A 15344-nucleotide genomic window follows, 5' to 3' on the forward strand; every position below is an offset into this window, starting at 1 on the left:
TTACGATTTTGAAGTATTGTTACGATTGTTAAGATTTGAAGTATTGTTACGATTTTGAAGTATTGTTACGATTGTTAAGATTTGAAGTATTGTTACGATTGTTAAGATTTGAAGTATTGTTACGATTTTGAAGTATTGTTACGATTGTTAAGATTTGAAGTATTGTTACGATTTTGAAGTATTTTAATAGGGCTACTTCGATTTTGAATTACAGGGACCGTAAGCTAGCACGTACAGGGAGTGTTGTACTTTATATCAAACACGCCTCTAATTTTTTCGGTATAATGCATTTACCGCAAGTGTCCTTTCAAAATAGTCGTGTTTGATATAAAATACGATAGTACGTCCAGAAAGTAAGTTCCGTTTCAATTTATATCCGCTGCAGCTCTGCGATCGCAGTTCCGCACATGTGCGGTAGACGCTCTGTATCAAGGAGAAGAAACGTGCGCCATTTGGAGATCGCTGTCAGCCACGTACGTTTTGTTGTGCTTGTTTACAATGTCAGTGTTGATTGAAAATCCCGCCGCTTGTGAAATCAGGTCTGTGGTTCGTTTTCTGAATGCAAGGAAAGTGAAACCAAGTTAAATTTATCAGCAAATTTGCGATGTTCATGGACAAAGTGCGATGAGTGATTCAATGGTGAGAAGATGGGTCCGACAGTTCAATGACGGACGTAGTGATGTGTCTGATGGACGTAGTTTTCAACTACTGGTTGAAGATACAGGCGGAAAATTTCTATTAAGAAGGTATACAAAAACTTGTGCCACGCTATGACAGATGACTGAAAAATTTCGGTAGTTATGTGGAAAAGTAGTTCAAGAGTTGTAGAATTTTGTGCAATAAATAACTTTTTTGTATCTGTACACAATTTAATTTTATTACCAAACGGAACTTACTTTCTGGACCTACCACGTATAATAAGGGTGTTAGTGATTCTCTGTAATTCATCTGTATAAAACTCACACTAAACACAGAAATGCTGTCGAATTTCTCAGAAAGCTTGAGGTGGAATGTGTAATGTAAGATGTTGTCGTGGAAGTGACAACATCTTACATTACACATTCCACCTCAAGCTTTTTTCATTCTATTAATTTCTCAAATTAATTTCACGTCTTGTTATTTGTTGAACTCTATATTCGTTGAGTATCAAACTTTGTGTAATAAAATATCATTATCAAAAGCTATAAACTGAATTTGATATTCAATCAATTAGATTAAAATACTGGAACTAAGAAGAAAGACAGAACCAACTCAAAACACCGAAAAATATAGCTATGCTAATGTAAGACACGCCTTAAATTCAACGAGCATTCTCATTGGTCGATGACTTGCTTGTGACGTTTCAAGCTGCTTGCTCCCTATTGGTAGTGGGCTGTGAAGCTGAAATGGCGTCTGAAAATCCATCAACCAATCAGACAGCTCCATGGTTTTAGAGACGTGGACTACTAATTCAACACCTCTTCACGTCAATTTCATGTTATTCTCTTGAAAAAAACTGATGAAGACTGTGATGACTCATGGATGATACATATTCATACATGATCACAAAAAGTGGAATATTGAAGAACCAAAGCCTTTCGGAGCTATTTGAAACTATTTTCATCAAGTACCATATCAAATGTTTATAATTAGTTAATCAAACATAATTTATAATACAACAATGAAAAATTGACACTTCAATGATGATGCAATATTGATAGATGAGACACAATCGAGCAACTTTGAATTATTATGTAGAGCAAAAAAGACTAGACATGCCAGCTATAACCAATAATAATAGACATGCAAATCGTGCTCTTCAAACATTTGACATAGATTCACTCCCAAATATGAAACCAGGAAATGCCTATCCAAGAAGAAGACATTAAAAAATGATACCACATATAATTTAAAGCTCACATGTACCGTATTTATAGAAATTATCAAAACTACATCTCAATCTCATGCAGTGGATTTTTCATTTTGAAAGCATTCACACAAGATTTTTCAACAGATGCTATTTAATACCTACCAACCAATTCAGTTTTATTCCATTAAATTTTATTTCCTCGGCTTGTGTTTTGATACATTTTTTTGTATTCTATATGGGGGGCTACGATGTAAGCATTTCTAATAAACAAACATTCTTCATACATGTGAGTCTCTCACAACGAAAGGGTGGTATATATAAATGTAGACTACTATAAGGCTGAACTCACACTTATGCGACTCAGGTCGAGAAGAGACTCGACTCTAGTCAAGAGCATGTGTTTCCAAATGGTGACGTCGCGGAGACGAGAATCGACTGGTCTGAGTGTCACCATTTGGAAACACATGCTCTCGACTAGAGTCGAGTCTCCTCTCGACCTGAGTCGCATAAGTGTGAGTTGAGCCTAACTGTACTATATTATTTGTAAATTGTGAGAATAAATTGATTTGATTTGATTGATTCTGCATAAATAGCTCAAGGGACATAATTTCAATCTATTTGAACATGCTTCTCTGTTTACCTCAACAAAACTCATGCATGAAATGATCCAAATATACACAGACCAGATCCTGTTTTATTTATCAAACTCAAATTATCACCATGAACCTCATTCATGCATATATTTACCTGATGTATCTATTTATTCATTAATTTGTACAAACATTTACAATTGAAATGATTGAGAAAGATGGGACACAAGCGAAATCTAAACTATACTCTCACCAATTCAGATTATTGTAATACATGCAGTTGGATCATTACAAACTGATACATGCATGTTTATCATTATGTTATTCATAATTAATGAGGATCTAGACTGGAATTGATTAAAAATTTGCATTATTTGATAAAAAACTAGTTACGAACTGTTTGGTAGCTGGATTCATTTGCGTATTATTATCATTATTATCTATAGTTTGTTTGAATATTCAGCAGAGGTAGTGAATTCAATTTGGATTCAAGGTTCAATCGTGCCAATTAGATTTTAAAAGAATTGTATTAATTCATTTGAATTGACGAGCTAATTCAAATATTGGACTGTACTTTACTAACTGTAATTAGACTACTTTTGGATTGCATTATTTATCAGAAATATCACGATAATATTTGAATTATTGGAGATGCTAATGAATTGATACAATAATTTATTCACAGTCGGGACTCAGAACAAATATTATGATCAGAGTTTATAATTTGAATATAGTATTTTCTAAAAATCCAGATTCATATAAACTAATTTTGAAGCAATAGCTCTAAAATTCAAGGAACCTTCAATCGATTCAGAAATCAATCATTTTTAAACTTTCGTAGATGAGCTATTTTTTCACTATTCACATATATTCATCACTAAGTCTATTGCTATTTACTCGTTCATACCGTAAAACTTTCGTAGATGAACTATTTTCAACTATCATCTACATTATAGGTCAATCTATTGCTATATAGATTAGTATAGATTAGTTGCTATATAGATAGTCGTACTATCAAGAGATTCACTAGAAGCACTCAAGAAGATTTCACTCTGAGAGGTAGAAGACTTTTCACAGAAGCCTCTCATTATTTACATATATTGAGGGTAAAGTAGAGTGTGGGTTTAGAGGGTTGGGGGTGGGGGGTTGCTTCAAATAACACAACTTACATGGAATACCTCTTCACTTTGTTTGAATTTTACATGGACATCAGAGTTCTGTAAAATAGATATAGACAAGTTAAAACTAGAATAAAACTGAGTTTGCCTACAGTTTGAAGATCAAAAACCACTAAACACCATCTATGTTTTACCATAGAAAAAAGATAACTTATGCCATCTTTTTACTATATGGTTTAACGTTAATCTACGATTACATGTGGGTATGGCTACATATAATATTATAATGTGTTTCATTCCGGGTTTAAAAGAACAGTTGATCTATCTTAGTTTAAACCGAGATGGTGCATTAATGGGCGTAAGTTGATAGAATTCGTATTCTATCAACTACTGTTGAATTATGTAATACGTTGAATCTGTATATTTTACAACAATTTGTTGCTGATTGATAATATCATTTTCAACTAGACCTAAGGACCTCCTCTGTTATTTCGTTTTCAGTTATTATTTGTAGAATAATATGACACAACATGGTACTATATATATAGTCGTATGGCCAGGGGGAAAAAACATAGTAGGTACTTTCCTCACTAGAAAAGAGTCGTCAAGAAAAATTAAAATTATATGCTTGCCAGTTGAGTAGCTTTGTACATAATGGTACTATTTTAGTTTTGGATTTGATGTTTAAAAAGTTTAAGAAACCTATACTATTGGAATAACTTATTTTCAGACTAGGCCTACATTTAAATTTTTTATTAATCCTGTTTTTTATCCTCGATCACCTTTTAAAATCAATTAGAAGGAGCATGTATTTCGGAACTTCTTTTACCGTACTCAAATTTATCACAGCCAAAAAAGACAAACGTATCAGACAAACTACTACACAAAATATACTACTAAAATTCACAGTTTCACAATCAACATGAAATTGGAAAACTAATAAAAGGAAAATTTGATAATTATACTTTCAAACATACGTGCGTACACTCAATCAATGTGCATAGACATTCATTCAAAAGATATTACATAATGAAATCCTAGTGAAGATGAACGGTGAAAAAGGCTGAAAATATATAAATAGAAAAATAAAAGATAAGATGAACCGTATTAAACAGTTTCAACTAAACTAACACTGTTTGAATAAATGTGAAATATTCACAATAACATTGTTCATCTTTGATTATTCGACAATGTATGAGTGTTTAGTAGGATAAAGACTTGATATTATCAAAGCCACTAATTCATCAAATTGATTTGTTATACTACTAGCCGTCAGGCTCGCTTCGCTCGCCATATCCGTCTAGCCGTCATATCCGTGCTCCGCCCCCTGGACCCCCGACTGGATCGTCCAAAAATGAGATCAGCGGGTTCGCTTCGCTCTCCTGCATTTTTCATTCGAGCATGCTTCATTCCATCAGAAAGTCAAAGTACTTCCTCGATCAATTCAAAGCGCAGAAAAACGCTGGAAAACGCAGATTTTGGGCGTATCTTTGGCGTTATTTAAAATTACTTCTAACACAACATTATTACACCCCAGCTTAGCTTCTGTACTAAATTTGAACAATTTCTGTTCATTTGGTCTCGATAAATCTGAGAAAAAGCATAAAAACGCTGGAAAACCGCTAATTTTGGGCGTATCTTTGACGTTATTGCAAATTCCTTCTAACACAACATTATTATACCCTAGCTGATTTTCTGTACTCAATTTGAACATTTTCTGTTAATTTGTTCTCGATGAAGCTGAGAAAACGCTGATTTTGGGCGTATCTTTGGAAATTTTTCCAAATCCGTTCTTAGTGCGCCTCAAAAGGTCCAACTGAGCATACCTACCAAATTTGAACGTTTTTGGTCCGGAAAATTTTAGTTCTGCGAGTGAGTGAGTGAGTCAGTCAGTCAGTCAGTCAGTCAGTGAGTGAGTGCCATTTTGCTTTTATATATATAGATTATGCTCTTATGTATTATTTTGTATCATTTAGACGATTGTATTGCTTCTGATGAACTCAGAAGGCATTACAATAAAATGAGACATCTTTCTATCTATTAATGAAAAAATACAAGTAGTAATGTAGTATTAGTAAAAATGGAAAGTACTAGACAATTTAAATTTGATCAATCATGAAGAACTTTCAAAAAATTTGTAGTAAAATACTGAGCTGGCGTAGCAATCTAATTAGTAGTGTATTATGTTATAAGCTATTAGTCTTCTGTGGAGAGAAAACCTATTCAGTTAGTGCGTCACTCATAAACCAAGATTAGCTACTGGAGGTTTAGTACGATATATCGTCAAACTCTTCAATTTTATGCTCAGAAATACACTTTCAATATCACTTGAGGAGGTGGTAACTGGCTATAGACGGCTGTAAAACTCTACTTCTAAACGTGAGTTTGAACAACGTATGCTTGGGAAGTTTATGGTCACCAGAGAATGAACTGTATCAATTCACAAAGCTTATTGGGAAATGGTTCTACTTCGGAGAGGGCAATCAAATTAAAAGTGTGTTGCATGAAAACGGAAGTTCTTTCGTTCCTTCTCTCAAAACTTTCAATAGATCGAATTTTTCTTGATTCATGGATGCATAAGATCACGTCAAAATTAGAATACCAGTAAACAAAAATAACAGGATTTGGCTTAGGAAATATCAGGTTGAATTCAATACGAATGGAGCTGTTCGATGGCTCAGTGTTTTCCGCATTCTGAAATTGAAATTCATAATCTACCTACGATTTGCTGTTTTTAAGTAAAGCTTTCCAGTATTATGATTTTTGTCTCATTTGATACGAAATCCAACAAAATATATGCGGCTGATCTTGTAATTTCTCTGATGGAAGTTGAAGTTTGGAGAGCAACATAGATCTTCAAAAGTGATTTCATTTATCTACAACAATACGGGAAACCCCTAAAAAATGTTAATAACAGCCTACAAACTGTGAATGTTAGACGCTTAGCAAGATCGGTCTCCCGAAATGAACTGAAATTTGGATATGGTGTTATCAATAAACCCATATCACTTATGGTTACTGTTGTGATTTTTCAAAAAACCTCAATATTTCAAATAACTATTCAACTGACTTCATTCACGAATAGAATGTTATAGGCGATTGCCTGTTTCCCTTCCTCAAGTAAGATTGTTTTTGTTTGTCTCATTCGATACGAAATCCAACAAAATATATGCGGCTGATCCTGTAGTTTCTCTAATGGAGGTTGGAGTTTGGAGACCAAAAATGGACCTTCAAAAGTGATTTTATTTATTTATACGGGATTTTATTATTTATTATACGGGAAACCCATAAAAATTGCTCAAACTTTGTGATCTTATGGTCTTTGATGCGAGGAAAACGAATCTGGGATCAGATTTGCAAAATTCCTTACCGTTCAGGAGATATGACCATTTGAAAATTTGAACATTTTATGTTTGCAGCTTCATAACTTCACCCTATAGTAGCTGGGGGTGCCAAATTTGGCTCCGACATTTCTCAGGTCAAAGAGATTGAATTGAGAGAAAAATGAAGAATTCGAGGAATAAAGTTTCCTATGTTAAATGAAGAAAGAAAAAACATGAGAGGCTAAGATTTTACTTGAACCAAGTCATAGATTGCTTGTTTGTTCCCAAACCTCCAGATTTTCCCAAAGTAGTTATCTAGAAACCCAGATCAGAGGTAATCTAGAATAGAAGCAGTAATCTGATGTGTAAAATTAATCTAGAAATACAAACACTGCAAAATGTGTGTTTGAACATTCCTATTTGGACTACTAAGATGATGCTCCCATTGTCAACACACTGATAGGGTTCAGCACACATCTTCATTTCTCTCTAAGTGAAAATTAGTGAACAGCTCTCATCCATGTGAGAAGACTATCCACTCACTTGTGCATATATATGCTCGTAATTTGCAAAATAACAAACATCACATGTAGCACTCGTGCACGCGTGCACGCGTGCACACCACACACGAGCGCGCCTCAAATCAAGCGACTGACACACGGACGCGTACGCACACACACGCTCGTGAGAGATTCACGTTCGAAATTACTTTGAACAGCTATTAGAATCGAGAGGCTCACCGTCGTTTCAAATTAACTCATTCCGCTTCGCAGATTTCATACGACGAGAGCATGGCAACGGGATGAGTCGGAGTGAGGGAGAGTGAGAGAGTGAGACGATGAAGAGTCGGAGTAAAAGGGAGAAAGCAAGTGAGAATAGAAAGCAAGGGAAATAAACCAAGGGAATAGAAAGAGAGGGATTTAATGGAGACTGAGTGAGTGAGTGAAGGAAGGAAGAGATGAAAGTGAGAAAAAATGGTACAATAGAATTGAAGAGGGTGAATGTAGACTTACAAGAGAAAAGAACGAGAGCACTGTGACAGTATGAGTTACTGATTGATTGATTGATTGAGTACTTTATTTATGTAGATTACAGTATATACTGGCTTATACACTTATATACAATAGCTCACAATACAGCAAAATTATAGATGAATTTACATAATAAAGACTAAGAAAATAATTATTGAACTGTATATGATATAAAAAAGCAGTTTGTAATATAATAACTATGGATAATTATATTGTTATGCATCTACATGAATTGGCGGAGCTTTGGACATATCAATGTCCATTCTTCGGAAAGAATATTAAAAATATCCTCCCCACTAACTCTCTACTGAGAGAGTGTGTGAGAGAAATAGAGAGATAGAAAGATAAAGATGAAGAAAAGAGAGAGAGAGAGAGAAGTGTGTGTTTGTGAGAAGAGAATGGAAAAAGGGTGCAAAACCGATTGAGTACAGAGGAAGTAAAGGAAGAGATGAAAATTGAATAATAGGTGGGCCTGCAATAGTGACTCAGTGTTCAGAGAGAGAGAGACAGAGAAAGATTGATTGATTGATTGATTGATTGCCTTTATTAAGGGCGATGAAATAGATTAGATTAGATTTCTTTATGTATGTTCCAATATTAACTGGCTTATACACTAATTTACATTAAATGACGATAATGCTAGTTATTCAACGAATTTCACAAAGTATAAATAATTAATCAATGAGAATAAATATAGAATGCAATTAGAATAACGATAATATAATAATTTGATGTAACTTCATGAATCGGCGGTGTTTCAACAAATAATTGTCGATTCTTTCAGAAGGATATAAAATATCCTTCTCATCAACACACGACCGGGTTGTGATGAATTAGAGCTGTTGGGAGTTATAACTCGAAGTAATGTTCAAATAAGAAACTCTACCTAACAAGTTAAAAACTAGTTGATTTGAGTCTTAGAATTATGGGAAAATGAATGAATGAGATTAGAATGGGTAATAGTGAATGTAACATTGCATTGATAATTAAAATTAGATAAATGGAACAACGTTATAGGGTGGGATTTAAATTAAAATTTTAGAAATTGATTGAGTAATATTGACAATATACGATACTGAAGGACAGAAAATCATGAGATGGGAAGATGAATATGTAGAGAGAGAGATAGATGGATAGATAGAGTGAGTGAGAGAGAGAGCGAGCGAGAGAGGAAAAGAGAGAAGAGAGTCAGAGAGAGAAAAAAAGGCAATACCCTACGAGTAAGCGAGGGTTTTGGGGAATAAGGGTTGGTTATAGATCTATTCAAAATTCTTCAAGATTTCAGTACGTCAAGTGTTCAGTTTGTCAAGTTTTTAAAAAAGACCCTTGCGAAGCACGGGTTACCTGCTAGTTCATTATTAATTTTGAAGCGTTCACGATCGTTAATTAATCTCTTTTATGACGGTTCTTCCTCGAAATACAATAAATATTCAGATGTCAGGTGATATTGTAGAGTATGATGCATTCTGTGGCCTTTTCAATATAGAGCGCTCTATCTCTCCTGTAGTTGGCACTCTGATAAAGGTCATACAGCTATTTCCGACCCACACCGCGTGTTTATTGCCAGGGGGGGGAGTTATTATGGGGTTCAGGGGGGAGACAAATAATACCAGAATAATGAAATGCGGGGGACGTATTACATTAAACAGGCATTCTTGTATGTTATTGCCTTCGAAACGGGTGATGAATGAATATATGGACACTGGAGAGACAAGGATAAAAATAACAGTAGAGAAGAATGAATCTGTGATGGACATTGGAGAGACAAGGACAAAAAACGGCATTAGACGAGACAAGAGAATGTCGAGCGCAGAGAAATGAGTAATTGTAATTAGGCCTCCAATTTCCACCCTAATTAACCCCAGGTTATATGTTTTTGACAGTCGGTGTTCCGTTTCCGAATAGAAGTGGAAAATTATTGGAGCTTGAATTCGTATAGAGTTTCAATTCCAGTTTTTTGATACCTAGGTCCCAGGGAAAAATAGAAACCTATCAAAACCTGAATAAAATCACACTTAATATAATTATTTCAATATTGATCAATATACAGAGTGGGTCATATGTATGGGAACCCTTGAATAAGTTAAAGACTGTTGTGGATATAATACTGTTACTTTCAGGATAAGTTATTGGTCGAATACTCCACCTTTTGACGTACAACTGAATTTCAACCCCTCATAAGGGGGTGACTTAGGGGTTGTAACTCAAATATTTCAAATGTAAACACCCATTGTGAGGTACATCATTTCAAAGGCCTTTTTAAAACAAGAAAGATGACATCAATTAAAATGATCTATGATACATGTATTCAAAATGGCGGCTAATGGAAGTTTTAGTTTTTAAGGAAATGAAGGGTTGTAACTCAAATATTTTAAATGTAAACACCAATTGTGTGGTACATAATTTTTAAGGCATTTTTGAAACAAGAAAGATGACATCAATGAAAATGTTTTATGATACTTGTATCAAAAATGGCGGCTGATTGAAGTTTTAGTTTTTACTTGAAACTTGAATCAGCCGCCAATTTGAATACAAGTATCATAAAACATTTTTATTGACGTCATCTTTCCTGATTTGAAAATGCCTGCAAAATGGTGTACCAAACAATGGGGGTTTACATTAAAAATATTTGAGTTACAACCCTTCATTCTTCTTAAAAACTGAAACTTGAATCAGTCGCCATTTTGGATACAAGCATCATAGACATTTTTTATTGATGTCATTTTCCTTGTTTTGAAAAGGCCTTTAAAATGATATACCACACAATGGGTGTTTATATTTAAAATATCAGAGTTACAACTCCTAAGTCACCCCCTTATGAGGGGTTGTAACTCAGTTGTACGTCAAAAGGTAGAGTATTTGATCAATAACTTATCCTGAAAGTTACAGTATTATATCTACAACAGTCTCCAACTTATTGAAGGGTTCCCATACAAATGATTCATTCTGTATATTGTTTAATAATGATTACTGTTTTTATTGATCAATATTGATATTTGTTCAAATGAACAGATACATCCGGATAACTCGAACTACATACGATTTGCTTATCTTCGAGATTCGTCAGCTTATCCTATGTCAAGACCATCCCCTTAAAAATATGTTAATTGTTCATTTGTTTTCATTAAAATGTAGTGTTAGTATGCAATGGGTCTTGTAAGACCTGGCAATACATTGTCATTTGTGATAAAGAATCAATAAAGAATCGATAAAGGTTAAAAAATAAAAATAAAAACAACAAAAAATTAGAACAATCGCGAGCGCAACCTACACTGAAAGCTAACCCTAAAAACTGACCCGTTCTAATAGTACTCTAACAGCATTATAGTCTCAACAAAGAGATATTGTACCATTATACCACCCACATACTGCGTGAGGTCTACTGTTCACAGAACTATTCTATTATAGTAGCACTCACATCGTTAATACAAAAGGTCAAAACACCTCATCTCATTTTCTAATGTAATCTACACTTAACCAGCTATGCTTCTGCCCACCTAATTGAATAAATAATAGTCATTCAAGGTTTACCGCGGTGTAAAATTAGATTTCTGCTGGTTGAACGGCCAAGAAAAAACTGTCAAAGCCGTGTGTGAGTATGGGCAATAAGTGATAAGAGATAAAGAAGTAGCCTGTTGCAGTGGGTATCAAGGTCATTTGGGGGCTGAAATAGGGGTTGTAAAAGGGGTGGACAGGGGGGGGGACACTACGTCATCAGATTGCTTCCGTTCCAGCGATTTATTAGCGTCGGCTGCATGGTAGCTTATCACGAGACCGCTTCTTTTGGTCCCAATCGAACGTTTTTACCCACGCAAAACCTTCTCACCAGAAAAAGTCACTTCACTTCATTTTCTGCTCAGAGAGTGAATTTCATGCTGTAAGTCCCTTGCTTGGAGAGCATACTCATGTGACCCAGGATTGGAAAATCTTGTAGATCGCCAAACTAGAGAGAGAGCAACTTCTCTACCCTTCTATCCTTCTATTGTAGAAGGGTATTCAATTCTAGAAGGTTGCTGATTCTAATCATCTAGAAATTAGTAGAATTGATGGTGATGTTGTGAAATCTCTCCATAATAAGAAAACAAAGATATTGTCAAATTTCACTAAAAATTTATTAAAAACTTTAAAACAGAACCATGGTTTCACGTAGTTAACCAACGCATCATCAGCTGTACTGAGGAATGAGGATACAGAATCATTCTTAACCTGGTTAAGAATGTTAATGTTAACAGGTTAAGAATGATTCTGTATCCTCATTCCTCAGTACAGCTGATGATGCGTTGGTTAACTACGTGAAACCATGGTTCTGTTTTAAAGTTTTTAATAAATTTTTAGTGAAATTTGACAATATCTTTGTTTTCTTATCATCTAGAAATTATTGAAGATTCTTGTAAAAATCTGGGCCTTTTAAAAAAATCTGGTGTGGTACACTCACACAACTTCCCTTGCTCATTGATCTATAAGCCTCATTAACGAGGATAATTTAGGGGAATAACAATATGCCGATTGGCGGCTAATTAATTAAAACTACGATTATACTATTGTTATAGTGTTCAGAGTACATTTTTCCTTTGTTTGAATAATGAAATTTGAGGACTTTTTAAAAGTTGTCAAAAGAGCTGCTCTACAAATAAAATATCGACATGTGTTCTTTTGAATAAACTGCTCTACCTTACCTACCTCACGCACGAGAACGAGGTTACAAAGTAAATTTCTCAAGGATGGGGTGAACCCCCTGTTAATGTCTCAGGGAGGTGACTCATGCCAGTTAATAGAGCTGATATATTCTTATTAGTATGAGATTCGTGATTCTTTTAACGGCAATTCAAATTGATGCCGTTTAAAACGCATCAATTCACGCTTTAAACTGTGATATAAATGTAATTCAAACACCAAAACTCGACGTATTTAATTGAGTTAGGCTACTCTACTGCTGATACAGTCATTCAAATATTAATCATTGTAAGACAACCCAAATTAAATGCTGTCAACAAAATGTAAATCAAATGCTATCTATTATTTATTTCCATCTGAATAATTCAAATAATAAACTTCTACTAGGAAAAACCGTTATGAATAATGAGAGAACTGATGAATGAAATGATCAAATACAACAACAACAACAGCGCTACACACTTCTACACTGACATCAAATACAGGAATAATCAAATACATAATCAAGATCAACAGAAGCCATCACATAATAGCAACAATGGAAAATATACTGATTGAAAACTCACAGATAGCCATCACATAATATAGCAACAATGGAAGATGAAATGAAAATATATTGATTGTGACATTATATACAATGAAAGCGTATACAAATCTACAAGATGTTGGTTGAAGCAGAGATTACCATAGTGAAAATATAGCATAAGAAGATATCCTGATAAATTTCAAGCTGATTTTGTTAACTCAAGCCGATTACTGTTGACTACTGTCTATTATTAATAGTAAAATAAATGAATGAATAAATATATTATTACTGTTTTATTGGGGAGAGAGTGTACGAACGGCACAGTATAAGAGACTATCAGCGTCACATAGCTTCACCAAAAAGAGAGCTACTAGGACTGTCGGCTTGAGTTGACATTGAAAATTAGAACATAAACGCTCTATACCATGAGATATCTTCTTGAGCTATCTTTTCTCTATGATATCACTCTATAAGATTATAGTACTATTCTCGCTATGGTTGAAGTGAGAGGCAATTATCTACTCACTCTGTTCCTTCGGGTCCATTTCCGGTGGCTGTCTGAAGCCTTGACTCTGCCATGGGCGACCTGATATCCCTCAAGGCCAGCTGAACCTCTACGCTCTCTCTCTGACCAAGCTGCAGAAGCTTTGCCCTGAAATACAATCAGCAAACAAAACTGCTACAGAATTGTCCAATAATATAGAGAAGAATTAGACTAGTCATAGAGATGTTGCGGAGTTTCTTCACTGTAAGGTGAAATGGATAAGATTTTGTCAGTTCCACGTATAAAGATGCGTACAGATTTACGCGCCGCGAACACGAGCAATTCGTTTTTTATCAGCTGATGCCAAGCTTTTTATATCTGTATTTTAACGTTTCTGTACAGATACAGATATAATCAGCTGATGAAAAGTGAATTGCTCGTGTTCGCAGCGCGTAAATCTGTACGCACCTTTAGGCTAGCAACTAACGATAGGACATGTATGATAAACATGTTAACTATGCATGTTTTGTCACATCAGCTAGAGGCTTCCAACATAAAAACAAATCAATTGATGTAAATTTGATTTGAAGGAACAACATTGAAACTTGGGCAAACACAAAAACAAAAATTCAAAAGAATTGTCAATACCATTCATGTTCAATATCAAAAACAAAATTCTCCACCCAACCCTGGCTCTTGTCGATACTTTGCAAACCCCTTTTCCCTTCCCAGCTTTTGACTGCAAAAACTTCTTTCTTCCACATCCCTTCTGTCACTTTCCAAAATTAGTTTTTCTCATACATCTAAGTTGTGAATTCCCAGCAGACCTGACTGGCAAAGAGCTCCCCACTAGAAAGGAACAGTTCAATCTAGAAAATGCGTCTTCATCTCACTGCAAATCCCAAGAAAGTAAACAAAACAGTTGACAAAACGCTCAGAGTATGTGATGCAATACTGGTTGACACGGGGTCACCATTTTTTTCTGCAAAGAATTGAACAAAGCGGAGATCTACAAAGTGTATAACAAACAGAACTTATAATATTGGTATTGAGCATTTCTCTGTACTGATTGTCTCGAAGTCACAATTTTTCTGCAAAGTATTGAACAAAGTAATGATCTACAAAGTGTATAACAACAGAACTTATAATTTTGATTTTGAGCATTCCCTAATACCGGTTGTCTCGAGGTCACCAATTTTCTGCAAAGAATTAAAGAAAGTGTATAACAAACAGAACTTATAATTTCGATTTTATGCATTTCCCAATACCAGTTGATACGAGGTCACAATTTTTCTGCAAAGAATTAAACAAAGTGACTATCTACAAAGTGTATAACAACAAGAACTTATAATTTTGGTATTGAGCATTTCTCAATACTGATTGTCTTGAAGTGACAATTTTTCTGCAAAGAATTAAACAAAGTGAAGATCTACAAAGTGAATAACAAACAGAACTTATGATATTTTGATTCACAGCATTCCTCAATACCGGTTGATACGAGATCACTACAGTGAGTATTTATGCAAAGTATTGACAGTAAAGGTGCGTACAGATTTACGCGCCGCGAACATGAGCAATTCACTTTCAATCAGTTGATGCCAAGCTTTTTATATCTATATCTTATACCGTTTCTGTAAAAATACAAATATAGTCAGCTGATTAAAAGTGAATTGCTCATGTTCGCGGCGCGTATATCTGTACGCACCTTAAGATACTGTTTTTGGTGGGATATAGTGATATTTATCCATA

The 15344-nt window shown here is 34.7% G+C and overlaps 1 protein-coding gene across 3 annotated transcripts in view; it reads right to left on the reverse strand.

Annotated features, from left to right (window-relative positions):
* Positions 1–15344, reverse strand: part of LOC111064328 — a 272951-nt gene that overhangs the window by 35885 nt on the left and 221722 nt on the right. For all 3 annotated transcript variants that reach the window (XM_039433771.1, XM_039433772.1, XM_039433773.1), the window contains one exon: positions 13638–13763. In XM_039433771.1, coding sequence (XP_039289705.1) covers positions 13638–13763 — 126 coding nt within the window. The remainder of the gene's footprint in view (positions 1–13637; positions 13764–15344) is intronic.

Source organism: Nilaparvata lugens, chromosome 8, assembly GCF_014356525.2.
Source record: "Nilaparvata lugens isolate BPH chromosome 8, ASM1435652v1, whole genome shotgun sequence".
In the NCBI taxonomy this organism is placed as follows: Eukaryota; Metazoa; Arthropoda; class Insecta; order Hemiptera; family Delphacidae; genus Nilaparvata; species Nilaparvata lugens.